This window comes from Passer montanus, unplaced genomic scaffold (genome assembly GCF_014805655.1).
Source record: "Passer montanus isolate IOZ18808 unplaced genomic scaffold, ASM1480565v1 scaffold1, whole genome shotgun sequence".
Taxonomy (NCBI): domain Eukaryota; kingdom Metazoa; phylum Chordata; class Aves; order Passeriformes; family Passeridae; genus Passer; species Passer montanus.
Window position 1 is genome coordinate 10,813,174 of NW_024356504.1, and position 14,116 is coordinate 10,827,289.

The following is a 14,116-nucleotide window of genomic DNA, read 5'->3' on the forward strand; positions in this document are numbered from 1 at the left end:
GAAGACTGATCATCTGCTTACACAGAAGTGTGGAGCTGCATGTCATTTTGGTAAAATATCATGGCAGCATTTCCTCTTTTGTTTTTTTTAAGTCGATTCTGTTGAGTATTCCAGTGTTTGGCAGAGCAGTTCTGTTTTGTCCATCTGTGTTTAGAGAATATTGCCAGTTCTCTTGCATCATTCCTTGTGTTTACTGAAATGAATGATACCAGCATATTTAATGTACTGTTGTGCTTTGCAGAGGACTACAGACTAAGATAAGCAGCGAGGATGCTGGATTTCAAACAGACAGGAAGCTTAAAATTTCAGATCAAAATAAAACTGATGGTGAGTAGTTCCTACTTGTTGTTAATACTTGAAGCTTGAACTTTTCTATTCCTTTGAAGAAATGGTTATATAGTCAACTCTTGGGCTGTTATCATCAGATTATTTTCTTTACACTTGCTCTAGCTCTGTTGTATTTTCTTTGAGATGAGGTGGCAAGTATTGGCTGCAGCTTTTGGGTTTTTTGGGGTTTGTTTTTAATATATTTTTGTTTTAGCAGTAGTCAAAGCTGCATCGTGCTCTTATAGGATGGTGTGGGTGGGACAGTGCTGAGGAGGGGGAAGGCTGGACACACAGGCAATCCTGCCACGTGGGGTGACATGGCTGCCACATCCCACCGGGGAAGAAGAAGCCATCAGTTGTTCTTTGCTTAGGAAATTAGGGTGCGTTTTCTGCATGAAAATGCAAATATTTTTAAGCACAAATAAAATAAAGTGACACACTGATCTGAAACGAAATGACGACATCCTGTGCATCTAATGGGTCATAAATTTCTCTGTGGTTTTTGTGGCGTGACTGATTTATTTTGCTCTTTTGTGACACTGATTTTCAGATTTATATATTAGGCCTTCTGTTGTCTTTTATACTCAGTACACCTCTGTTAATAAATCATAACAATACAAGTCCTGTTTATATGTGATATAAATTTGCACTACCATTTTATAGCATACATGAAATGCGGCTTTTTCCCCCACATAAAATACCACTGTATATGACTATTCCTGAAAAATTTAATTTTTACCAATATTGTGTTTAAAACAATTTGACTAAAATATTTATGTGTTTGGGAGATGATCACATGTTTAGTCCAGGGGTAGAAAATTGAATTATCAGACCAACTAAATCATAGGAAAAATAGGTTTGGCAAATTGCTCTTATCCATATGTTTTTCAGTTGTTTTCTTGTACAAATACATAAGGTGCAGTTGACAAGATTTGTAACATTAAAACTTAAGAACAGAAGCCACAAATATGTAGAACTAAATAAAAACTGCATCTAACTTGATATTGAGTAGTCCTTGAGCTCTTGAGTTACTGATGTCTATAAAATGAACTGGAATTCATTAGGACTTTTAAAATTGTTGTGGAATAGTTTTTTCTATTAAGTCTATGCATGGTATCTGTAACCTGTTTATTAAGGAAGAATACTTGAGTTAGAATACAATTATTTGACAATATTAGTCAAATATATACATTTCTTTAAAAGGGCTACGGAAAATATTGGCATCAGTGAGAAGCTAGTAATTGTTACTAAATACACTGGATGCAGGGCTTCATCATGTAATAAGGAAGCTTGAATCTTTTTGGCATTTGTATTAATTTTGAAGTCTTTCTTTAACTTAAAGATCACAGTGATACAAACCTCCTTCCAGCAACAGAAGAAGGGAAAGAACTTCAGACAGCTGAAATTAAAACAGTAGATTTTCAAGAGAATAACAAGCTTGAAGTTGACAGACTATCAAACTGCCAGGCATGTAAAAATGACATCTCTGTAAGTCATAGGAATTATCCTCAACTGATTTCAGAAAAGCAAGGTGGCAAAACAAATGCAACTGACTTGGACACAGTAAAAACTCAGGATGTTGGAATCCAGACTTTGGATAGCAATTTGGGAAGGACAGCGCAGAAGGAAATAACTGTTCCTCAGGGTGTTGAATCATCCACATTTAGAGAACTGGTTCCTCAACACAACAGAGATAAGAACAACTCCCTTGCTCAAGTGATGCATGGAAGGCATCAAGACAGTCAAGATACTTCAATAGAACAAAATCTTGAGACACAAGAAATAACTCATAAAAAAGTAATTCCAATAAAAGACCAGAGTCACATCTGTATAAATGGCAGTGATTTTGCTTCACCAGAAACAGCTGCTGAAACTCTAGATGACTCTCCTGTAAAAGGTCAGCCTTTTTATAGACAGGACGCCAAACCTAAACCCAAACCTGCTAATGAAATTACAAGGGATTACATACCAAAAATTGGGATGACTACTTATAAGATAGTGCCTCCAAAATTCTTAGAAATGATGAAGAGCTGGGAATCAGAAGTTCTATCAGACCATAAAGATCAAGAATTGTCTACTTTGGGAGACCCCAAAGAATTCATAGTGCAAACTGAAATTCCTCATTTGTCAAAAAGTGTGGGTCCTTTACAGGTTGGGTCACAGAATGAATCTGCAGCAGCAAATGGTCTGCTGCAGAGAGTGAACAGCATTTCTGAACATACTGTGACCTCTGGAGCTGAGATTACTACTGAGAGCAATCAGATGGGAAAAGAGTCTTTCAGGCAGCCTGTCCCACTGATGCTAAACTTGGATAATACAAATTCTTCTTCTGAGACTCAGGACAAGTCAAATGCATTAAGTCCATTAAGTCCTACAATGAAGCCTAGTTCTTTTTATCTGCAGATGCAACGAAGAGCGTCAGGTCACTATGTGACATCTGCAGCTGCCAGAAGCACAGTTTGTGCTCCTAATTCAATTCAAAATGAAGTTAAGAACACAGAGATGGGTAAAAAAATCTCATCACCTGATTTGACTTCTTTGGCTTTACAAAAAACAAGTATTCCCTCTCCTCCTGCAGATCAAGAAAAAGCTGATGATGGAAAAATCATTGAATCTTCCACTTCTCCTGTTAAAAGCAATAAGCCTTTAAATGTTCCCTCCTGTCCTCCTCCCTCAGCACCACTGAATCTAAAAACTCTCAGAACTTTTGCAGTTCCAAAGCCATACTCCAGTTCAAGACCATCCCCTTTTGCTCTTGCTGTCTCCTCTGCTGTCAAAAGGTCGCAGTCATTCAATAAGACGCGTACAATCACTAGCCAGGCACCGAGAGAGGAATTTCCAGTGGAACTCTCCTCTGTCCCTTCGGCAGCTGGATTCTCCTCAGCTACCTCCATGCCTGAAGTGAAAAGTCCTTCCTTACAGACCATAACAGCGGGGTCACAAAATAGTCTAATGGATAAGGTAAATTTTACTTCTAATACTAATTGACTGTGGATCCAGTGCCATCAAGTGCACCTGATGTAAAGGCTTGTTTCTGAACTGCTGCCTGGCCAGAAAGTGCTGTATTTGTGCAGGCAAAACACCCTGTCCACCTGGTGTCCACCAGCAGCACAGCTTTACAATGAAGTGCAGGAATACAGGGAACGTTAAAAATGAAAGCAACATCATTCAGATGATTGCAAATAATTATTTCCTGCCATAATTAGCATCCCCTACTTTAAAGAACTGTAAATTAAATAGTCATATATCCAGTGTAATACTTATTTTTATGTTTGGAGTGTTTACAATTTGTTCTTTATAGTTTTCTTAAATTAATTCTGAGTGGTATGATCCATTTGGCTTCAAGTGGTCATGCCACAAGCACACTTGAATGGAGCTATAAAATTTTGCTAGCATAATTACTTGAGAGAGAAACTATGTGCTGTGCTGGAAATGTGGCTGATGTCAGAAATCTTGAACCAAGCAAACACTAGAATGGCAGCAGTTTGCTATGCAACCTTGTGCCAGGTTGTTTCAGATTTCCATTTATAACTAATTCAGATGAAAACTGTTTGGCTTCTTTTCCTTCCACTTCCTCCCTTTATAGAAAGACAGCCATGTGCATAGTGAGCAGAAGAGTCAGGCGCAGTCAGGTGCTTCCCCTGGCCACCCACGCCCTGTCACCAAGAGACAAACCGCGATGACGCTGCCGCGTGCTGACCCCGAACAGATCCACCAGAGCCTGCTGGCTGCAATCCGCTCTGGAGAAGCTGCTGCCAAATTGAAAAGGGTGAGTTTTCATCACTGCATCCAAAACAAAGAACTCATGGTACTTCCTTCAAAATTACCATACTAATGCCTGATTCTAAAAGCAGTTAGTTTTGGCACAAACTGCTGCCAGGAGGTCTCTTAACAATGGGAAGGGAGTTGGGGAAGAGGGTCAGTTTTGCGTAGTAAACTGGTGAATGCACCCACAGAGCTCCAAATGTCTGTATTTTCATACAGTACAAACGTAATCAAAATCTTCCTGAAATGAAATAGAAATCTCTAGGTTATCATAAAGTATCTTGTCCATAAAATCTGACTTGCTTGTGTTTACATGGTTTGAAATGGTATGGCTTTAGAAACTGCTGAGCAGCTTTGTTCTAGACTTGAAGTGGCTGCAGCCTTTTGCAGGCAAATAACACAGTTCTGAAGACAATTTTCCTATTTATTACACTTTATCAGGTCCTTAGTCTGTTAGGCATCATAACTAAAATATTTCTCAATCTTTTGTCAAACAGTCCTGGAAGGACCATCTTCCCCTACCTGCTCTGGTTAAAAACTTTCTCTCCTGAAATTATCATACGTATCTCTCATTGGGTAAAACAGTCTACATTTTTAAAATCTGTACTGTTTTAAGTTTGCAACCAGAAAATCATAGTCTCACAAAGTTTTCTTGACCTCACATAGTATTTTGCATTCTGTTTTGAGGAATAATTTTTCATTGCAGAAGGTCAAAGAAATTCAGTAGGTTTTTTTATTTCCCTTTTTTCCACTTGAAAGAACCTAATCATGTGTGGTAAGTGGATACATGGGACATTTTTATTTGTTTGTTTGTTTTATGGAAGTCTTTGATTTCCTCGGGTCAAAATCTTGCAGTGAATGGTCAGATAGTGGAATGTTTCATTTCATAGGTTTTTGTTTCAGTGTAGGAGTGCAACATCCTCTCTGAGGCTTGTAAATCTCCTTTCCTGGGAAAGTTGCAAGCATGCTCAAGTAGGGTTTGATCTCTAGTCAGTAAAAATGGAATATAATACATTGTAGAATTGCTTCTAACTACACGTCAGTAATCATATTAAGAAAAGGATAAGATGAAGAAAATGCTGTATTGTTCAAAATCCATTAGAGGTAAAATCTGTTCTACCAGAAATACTGTTTGGGTTTTATTTGCTTATATTTTTAGGATTTTTTTTTTTCTTCTAGTGCATAATTACATTCTGAATAATATGACACTTCATTTAGTTATTCATTCATTTTAATAGAAATGTTCTTAGTGTAGAATTGACCCATATAGTCTTTATCAGTCTAGGTACTGTAAGAATGGCATGGGGAAGGGGAGAGAGATAATGACTGAAATTGGTTCTCCCTTTCTCTTTTGTGGATGGGAGATGTGCTTTGTCAGTAAACTGCATGTTGAGACTGGGGTGATGAAAGGACTTTTTAAGAAGAAATTATAATAATGAAGAAGCTGTAACCATAAAGAAGAGCAGTTTGCAGCAGAGAAATCTGAACCAGGCTTAAAAAAACCCCTGGAACACAAACAAAATGCAGTGAAGAACTCACTGAAATTTTGCCAAGCATAAAATTGTACATGCTGTTCTTTTCACTCTCAGAGTGCATATGCTGTGGTACAGGTATGTCTGACAGCAGAAAGAGATTTTTTTGGCCTACAGCAAATTTAATAAAAACATGGTCTCATTTTATGTTTAACATGGAGAACTGGCAGTAGTGGGACAGAGAAATGAAGCATTTTGTATCAATAAGTTATTTGCACCCAAAAGTGCTATTGAGAGGATTTCTAGAATGCATACACCTCATACTTCCAGTATTGCAGTCACCAAAAGGAGTAATAATCTGATCCATTTGAACAATGAGAGATGTCTGTCAGGTACTTGCTTCTCTTTTTGCCTCTTACCATAATCTCTCTTCTTGCAGCTCTGAGAATAATTTAAAAAGTAAAATCCTGGCACGACTTGCCAAGATCTTTAATTTTTTTCACCCTCTGTTTTACTTAATATGTAGTGAGTATGCCACACTGAGATATGTGGCCTTTTGTGTTGCTGGTCTTTCCTGTTCAATAGGGCCCTCAGTAATTACTAAACTAAAATGGGTCAAGTGAGGTTTCTTTTTAATGATTTTGTTTTGAGAATTGTGTTTAGTAAACTGTGTGCTGTGGTATGTGGTTCTCATGGCTGTGGAGCATCTACAGCTCCCATTAACTCCAATTGGAGCTGTTGGGTTATGCAGTTCCACTGAAAATCAGGCTTTGGCTATCTATGCTAAAAGTTATGGTTTGTTTCTGATAAAAGAAACATTACTATAGTATAAAGTGTTAGAAGATATAGTAAGAAATCAGGTCTGTTCAATATGTAATAAAAATGTTTGGTTTAGTGATGTTTTTCAAGTACTTCTTTCCCCCCTGGTGTGGAGAACGACTAAAAATTATGTGTCTTTTGAATAATTATACATGAAATTTTTAGTCAGGATAAAATAAGTTTCTAAGAAATGTCTTCTGTTTCCTCTTCTGTGGAATATATGCATAGTTAAGAAATCATATAGGAGGTCTTCCATCGCAATGAGAAAAACACTAAATGAAGTAACATTGTGTAACGTATTAGAGTGATAAAAATCTGGAAATTTAGGTTAACATTTCTCTAATTTTTTTTTCTTTCTTTTTTTTCCCCCCACCATGCCTCCAGGTTGGTCCTCCATCAAACACCATAGCTGTCAATGGAAGAGCCAGGCTTAATCCTTTGTATCCCACAGAAGCTAAGGCTAATCCCTAGATATTATACCAAATACTTTGCACTTTACTACTGCTTCATAGGCCAACTTAATACTAACTATAAATTTTTGAAAGTGTAAATGCAAGTATATGTTAATATATTTTTGTCAACAGTAATAACAATTTCAAGCTGGATCTTTTGATGCCTTGAAAAGATTATTAGAATATGTAAATTATAGTAATATTTTGCCTTTTTATCTTTATAAAGCTGACTTTGCTGCTAAAAAGTTTTAAGACAAGGTGTAGGTGAGCTTTGCTTATGATAGAATGAGAATTGAAGATTCTTGATTTTAGCCTTCAAGACTAAACAAGATGTAGCACTATGCTGAAATTACAGATTGGAAGAGACCTAAAAGGTTTAGATAAATAATTAATTTTGAATTGTATTACTTTAACAGATTGTATGAACTTAAATATACCACATGCTGCCTCCATATTACTTTATTAAATTAAAATTGTAATTAGTAGAAATCTTAATTCAATGCAATACTTTGTTTCTGTCTAAAAAAATAGCTGTTTTTCTTCCTTTAGCAGACAGTAATTGGGATATGTATTTGGATTATTTTTTTTTTTTACTTTCCTGTAATTGTATTTCCTGGTAGCACACACACAAAAAAATCAGGACATAAATTATTGGAAACTTTTGTACTACTCAAAAATCTTTTCTTAACAGTAGCATGACATGATGTTTCTCAACTACTCTTTAAATATCTGTATATAGTATTTACCTAGAACTTAGATAAGCAATAATTTTCATGAGCTAATTATGTCTTTAAGTAACTGTCAACATATAGTCACTTACTAATGAAAACAAATTCCAGTTTTGATACTTAATGAAATAGAATATTTTTTTTACTAAAGGTATAACTAAAAAATGAACTTTGGACTTGTTAATATAAGATATTTCAATCTTAAAACAGCACAAAAACACATAAATCATGCTTATGTCAGATATCATATTTATGGATTCAACATTAAGTACAAAAATAGGAATCTATTAAAAGAAAATGTTCGACGTTGTATTTTATCTATTTTGAGTTTCTTGTCAAGATTATACATTTTGGGGGAGGGGTGGAAATATGATCACACTCATGATGAAATAGCTACATTATGGATGCATGCAGCAAGTCCTGGGGTATTTGCCATATTAAAATATTTTTGTGCTGGACTTGATTTAAAATTAAGCAATTGTATTTAGTTTCTGTTCTCTCACTATGTATATATATATTGTACTTTAGAAACATTATGTAACTCAGTTTCAGTAACTGATCTGTGTGTGCATTTTAAAATTGTTTGCTGCCAGGTTTTTGTGCAATAATCTCAAAGAGGTCTAATTACTTTCCTAGTCCAGAGTCAATTATCAATTACAAGTTATGGTGTTAACTTAATGCTGAAACCCTTTAAGGAATATTTTAGTAAAAAGAAATTCATAAAGACATCTGAAAATTTTTTTTTTCATTGCTTTTCACTCCTGTTTTCTCTTCTGTGTCTTGGTCCCTTGTCAATGTGTGTTACCACTTCCATGTCCTATTTGTTCTTGCCTCCAATCAAGAGTTCATTCCAAGGGTGGTGGAAGCTCACGTGGTAGTTCAAAAGACCTGTTTCAGGGTCTGACTACAAAAGAAAGTTTCAACTTTCACTTGAAAATAGTGAGATAACAGACATAGGGGCTTTTCTAGTTTCTAACTGGGGCTTACATTCTAGATTTCACTGTCTTGAGGGACAGACTTGAAAATTGTAACTTACTCTCTGGATTCTAGTCTGTGTTCATTGTGATATTTGAAGTCTGTGTTTTAGGCATTCCTATACACCATGCTGATCTGAAACTGCCAGAGAAGGGGTTGCATTGTGAAAAGAGTGTTTTCCTTATACTTTGGGTTTGTGGGAGTCATGGGGTTTTTTTCAAATGTTGGTATTCTCTGCCAAGGTGACCAAAGTTATTTAATAAAATAATTTAATCTTCATCTGTGCTAATAAAAATATATATGATGTTTCACTTTTTCAAACAAATCAACATAGTCCAATTTCTTGTTTTGGGGAAAGTTCAAATAATCATGCTTTGTTCTTTTCTTTAGTTTTGACAACAAAACTGTACTACTGTATGTTTCTTAGTCCCATATATTAAAAATAAACTGCCTTTTCATGTGAACTCCTGAAGGCAAATATCATCTTATGTAACAGAGATTAAAACCACCTTGCTTGAATTTTAGGGTTTCTTCTTTGTGTAACTGAACTCGCTTGATAACTAACTGAAATGTCTACACATGCTATAGTACTGTGAAACTCTTCAATGAGACTTGTTACTAGCTGGCAATTTTGTTTAGCTAAACTTTCTCTTTCCCTCTTCTTCCAACATGTATATGTAAGACATTTTTAAATCTTGCTATTGCATTTCTACAGATGCTTTTTTTTCTTACACTCTTTTATTAAAGTCTACTAGAGAAACTCTTGTTGATGAACTCGATGTGTTTATTCATTATTCAACCATAAAAACATTTCTGTTCAAGTAAAAGGTGTTTCTAGTAACTGCAAGCCCAAGCTAGGCAGCATTTAATTTTTGTTGTGAATACGTTACATGGAGGGTAAACAGACTATTTTTTGAGCCCTATTTTTTTTTTACTTAATATTGTTTACTATTTTTTAAGTAAGAATACTTATAGTTTGGACAACATATATAACAGATGTTTTCCAACAGGAGGCGACTAGTTACACCATACCTCTTATAATCACCTTGCTTTTGCATGGCAGATGCAAATGTTTGGGAATGAAAGTCAGGATACTGAAGTAAATGAAATGTCAGTGTAATTGTCCAGACAGAGCAGCAGGTCCCAGGGAAGGTGCATTATAACCTACTGGTACCAGTTCTTTGAAGAAGCAGCAGGTATCCACATTGCACAGTGCACGGTTCAGACTCCAGGGCTTTCAAGTTAAGGAGGGCTAGCAAAGCAGAGTTAGGTAGTAAAAATTATCTTCTTAGCTATTATAGAAGATATATTTTTAAATTTATTCTACAGAATAATAAAATTAAGATGTACCTGTAAAACAGATGTACCTGGAGAAGGGAGCAGTTTTGCTGGGACAGCATCACCAGATAATTTTTGGAAATGTTCTTGTGACTAAAGGCCAAGGTAAGAGCATCATACTTTGCCAGCTACAAGATATTGGACCACTCAGTGTCTCCATTGTGGGATGTATATTAAGTAATCAGTGCCTGGGTTTTTCCAGCTACTTGTAATTGTAACATACAACATGACAATCTCCAAGGAAGACATGCAAATTATGTGGGTATGGACAAGAAGCATGGAATCACACACGACAGCACCTAATACTTTAAACTTTGTTTATTTCAGATAGCTGTTACTGGCCAAAGCAAACATTTTCAGTTGGAGCTACTTAGAATCTCATTTTATGTTGCCAAAAGGTTTGCAGTACTTCTCTTAAATAGAAACAAGGAACAAGTGCTGTTGAGCAGTAGGGTGTACATCCTTGAATGCTTGGCCAGACTGCATCCGATGAGGTGTTGGACAACTACAGCAAGATAAAAGACTAAATGTAAGTGGCTAAGCAGGTGGCTTGGGAGCCAAACAAATAGAGCTTCTTGCAGAAGGGAACATGTTTTTTAATTTTTCTGTCTGGGTTAACTGACTGTGAGGCTGAAGTCAAAATGGTGTATTTGGACTGGAACTGCAACAATCATGGGCCCAAAAGTGTTTGTGGATGCTGTGAATGGTCTGAGGTTCTGGAGCTGTGGTGTTCTGTTACTGCTTGGCTGCTGATGGCATAGCTGAAATATCACTTGTAGATAGATTGCTTATGAAGTCTATTTTGGTGATAAAGCAAAGCTGTAGCAATATCAATGGAAGTGTTTCACAGCTTCTAATTGAAAAGCTTGCTTTGTATGAGGGATTATTTTATACAAACCAATTGAAAAATCACAGCTAGGATGGATGTTTTTTCTTTGAAATTTCTGATTAGGTAGCTTTGTGAGAGCTTTGTCCTTGTTAAGATGACATGAAATTTCCAGGTATGGAAAACTATGCTTGTTAAAAACTTAAATACTTAATTCTGTTTTATCTTCCTTGAAAGAGCTATTTAGTATGGCAACTAACACAGAAATTCTTCTTCGAGAGTCTATTGTGATGTATTGTACATAAAATTGCATTACTTTTTGTCATCTGTTCCTACTTACTAACATAAGCAATTTACTTTTTTGGTGGGTTTATGTCTTCAAGGAGCCTATTTGGAAGAGATGTATAGTTTTCTCATTTTTAGCTGTATTAAACCTCACATTCACTAACAGTACAACAGCTAGTGTTTAAGTGAAATAGGAGATGAACACTTCTCTTTTCACATCCCCCCATCACCATGAAAAGATTGCCAAAACTGTTAATGGACTAAATTATTCCTAAATTATTCAAGACAGTTAAGAGAAAAAAAATAATGGGAGGGGGAAGGAGAAGGGATGAGGTAGAGATAAAAGGAATTTTGCTTTTTTTTATCTGGGTGCTTTTCTTGAACAGCATGTTCCACATTTGCTAATAAAGTGATGGAAGAAAATCTCTTAGCATTGGGAAAAGGAAAAATAAATGTATCCAAAAAGAAAATGAATAATTTTAGGAATTTCCAACTTAGTAGTAGTAGTATTTGTATAATTTCAGTGATTGTGCATGTATCGACCTGGAAATAATTAGGGCTGTGTCATTCCCAGCTGAGATAGAATTCTAGTGCCAAAAAGAATCTCAAAGAGTTTAATTGGAATGTAAGTTGCTAATTCCTCTGTGAACTTCCCAAACTTTGATAACAGTCTTGTGCCCATAACATAGCAGTGTCATTATAACCAAACACCAGTGATGTTTCCTTGTTAGCAGTTTGGGATTGTACAATGAGTGTATTTTTAGTGGCTGTTTTGTTGATAGCAGCTGTTCTGGGTGAAGAACAACTGTCTTCTGTTTCAACAAATCTGCTTGGTGATTTCTAAAACATTAATTTCCATGAGTGTCTGGGCATTCCCAAGGAAAGCTTATAACAGGAGTTTGAGGGGTAGGGTGGAAAGCTTATTCTTAAGTTTACTCTTAGTCATTTCAATACTCTCAGAACAACTGGTACACATTTTACTGAGAGATGGGTCACTTTTGATACAAATAACAAGCATGATATTTCAGCTGTGCTTGTTAAGACAATACTAGAATGCAATACTCAGAAATTCCTAGTCTACCAGAACTGATGGAATAAACTTTCTTTGGCCTCTTTATCTATTTTACCAGTTGTTCTCAGTACTAAGCAGGGCAGATTTTGCTTTGCCTGTTACGTTTGATGTCATCCCAGCCAGAGCAACAAGAACACGCTAAAATACCGGACATCCAAGGAAATGGTCACAAGTGAAAGAATAGTTTAAAGAATTCAAATATTAAAGATGAGATTTGTGTATGTGGTGGTGAACATCCAAAGAGAGTAAAGGAATTGAAGCATACAATCAGCCCAGGGCAGAGGGAGAGTTAAGTCCACAGAATCTCTAACAGCTGTTAGAAAAAATCTGTCCAACAGTGTCTGTTTGCAAGTACTAGTGTACTCAGTGTGCTAGTGCTGGTGTACATTAACCACTACAGTACTTACTAATGGTTAAAATATTTCTAGTTCAAAAATATTTAATAAACTATAGCTGGACCCAGAATTTCACAATTTTCCCTCAGCTATATGTGTCTGTCTGCCTCTTTAATGTCTTTTTCCTTTTTTCCCCCTATGTGATCCTGAGCAAGAAAGACTGCAATCTAACAGGCTATAGTCACACTTAATCTGAGGTGGCAAAGCAAGAAAAAATGAATTTATTTCACATTTGCTTAAGGTTTCATATAGCTCTGATTTATCAATAATACAATAAAAAGAATGTTTTAAGTAGTTAAGCTGATTGCAGTTTTCTAAATTAAATACTTGAACCAAATGGGGAGATGGAATGCAGGAGCTGAAATTGGTCACCTTTGGTTAAACAGCATGATCGGTGTGATCAGCAGACACTATTCCATTGCTTCAATTGCTAAAAGCTAATTAAACACTTGCATTCTGCTAACTGAAGTGTATTTGACCACCTGCAGTTTCAAAGTGCATGTACCAAAAAGGAAATCCCTACACTATGAACACCAAACTGCTGCAATTCTAAACTTCAGCACCTAAGTGAAACAAGGACGTGAAGCAAAGGTTGAAGAAGTGGATTGCAGAAAACTTCCTTTTTAAATTGCGGAGGACTGGGAGCGGGCTGGGCACCCAGGCAGCTGCACAGGTGGGTGCCTCACAGCCAAGGATTGGCATGCTGTTAACCCTTCTCAAGAGCAGCAGCAGTGCCAGGGTGGTTCTTGAATGGTCAGAAGGCAGCTGAGCTGCTGGTGGCCCCAGCTCTTTAAGCATGTTTTGACCATCTCTTACACATCTGTATGACCTCTACCTGAGCTCCACTGTGATCTGTGTTAAGAGCTTTAACAGAAGCTACCATGAGACACAGGCACAAGATCTATATATCAAGTTCACCTAGGGCTTGGCTCCTCAGGAAAAGGAAGCATGAGAGAGGGAGGTCTGGGGGACATGGGCTGCAAGGCTCTACCTGTAAATAGTGACTTTTTCGTCTTTATTCAAACTCTGTCTGCTGTTGTGTTCTTTAAAAGAAAATTTCTGAAGTAAAAAACAAAAAAATAAAAAAATTAGTCAGGTGTGCTTGGAAGTTCAATAGACATAAAACACGTAGCCTTTCCTGCCAACTCAAGATAAAAGGCTGAAAAGGTGTAAGGAAGAGTCTGCAAGACCATTTTGTCAGGAAAAGGAAATAGGTGTGTCTTGTGTAACTATTACATTACTTTAAAAACATAATTTAGAGGTGATGTGAAACGTGAGTTGCCTGATCATCAGTGGGACAAGCAACAGAAGAAGGAATCAAACAAATCTCCAAGTGAAAAATAAAGATGCTAAAAGCAGCAAAATTTCAGATTGAATTCTGACTCTTTGAATTGCTTACCTAACAGTGGAAGAGAGTTTGGGTGAGAGAACAAAACAAGACCTTTGGAAAGCCATGTGAAGAGAGATTAAAGGAAGGGGGTTGCTTTAGTTAAAAAAAAAAAAAAGAGAAAACTGATTAGGATGACATAACCATGTTTCAACACAAAAGTTGCTACATGAATGCAAGTGATTAATCATTGTACCTTCACGCAATAGGCAGCTCTAACTTCAGAGCATAAAGGAAGAATAGTTATGCTGGGTCAAACTGAAGGTTTATTTAGT

At 36.4% G+C, this 14,116-nt stretch overlaps 1 protein-coding gene across 13 annotated transcripts in view; it reads left to right on the forward strand.

Moving 5' to 3' along the window:
* COBLL1 (cordon-bleu WH2 repeat protein like 1) overlaps window positions 1–9,298 on the forward strand; it is a 79,462-nt gene extending 70,164 nt beyond the window's left edge. For all 13 annotated transcript variants that reach the window (XM_039727227.1, XM_039726479.1, XM_039726647.1 and 10 more), the window contains 4 exons: window positions 242–327; window positions 1,670–3,288; window positions 3,914–4,096; window positions 6,768–9,298. In XM_039727227.1, coding sequence (XP_039583161.1) covers window positions 242–327; window positions 1,670–3,288; window positions 3,914–4,096; window positions 6,768–6,854 — 1,975 coding nt within the window. In that variant the 3' untranslated portion in view covers window positions 6,855–9,298. The remainder of the gene's footprint in view (window positions 1–241; window positions 328–1,669; window positions 3,289–3,913; window positions 4,097–6,767) is intronic.
* The last annotated feature ends 4,818 nt before the right edge of the window (window positions 9,299–14,116 follow it).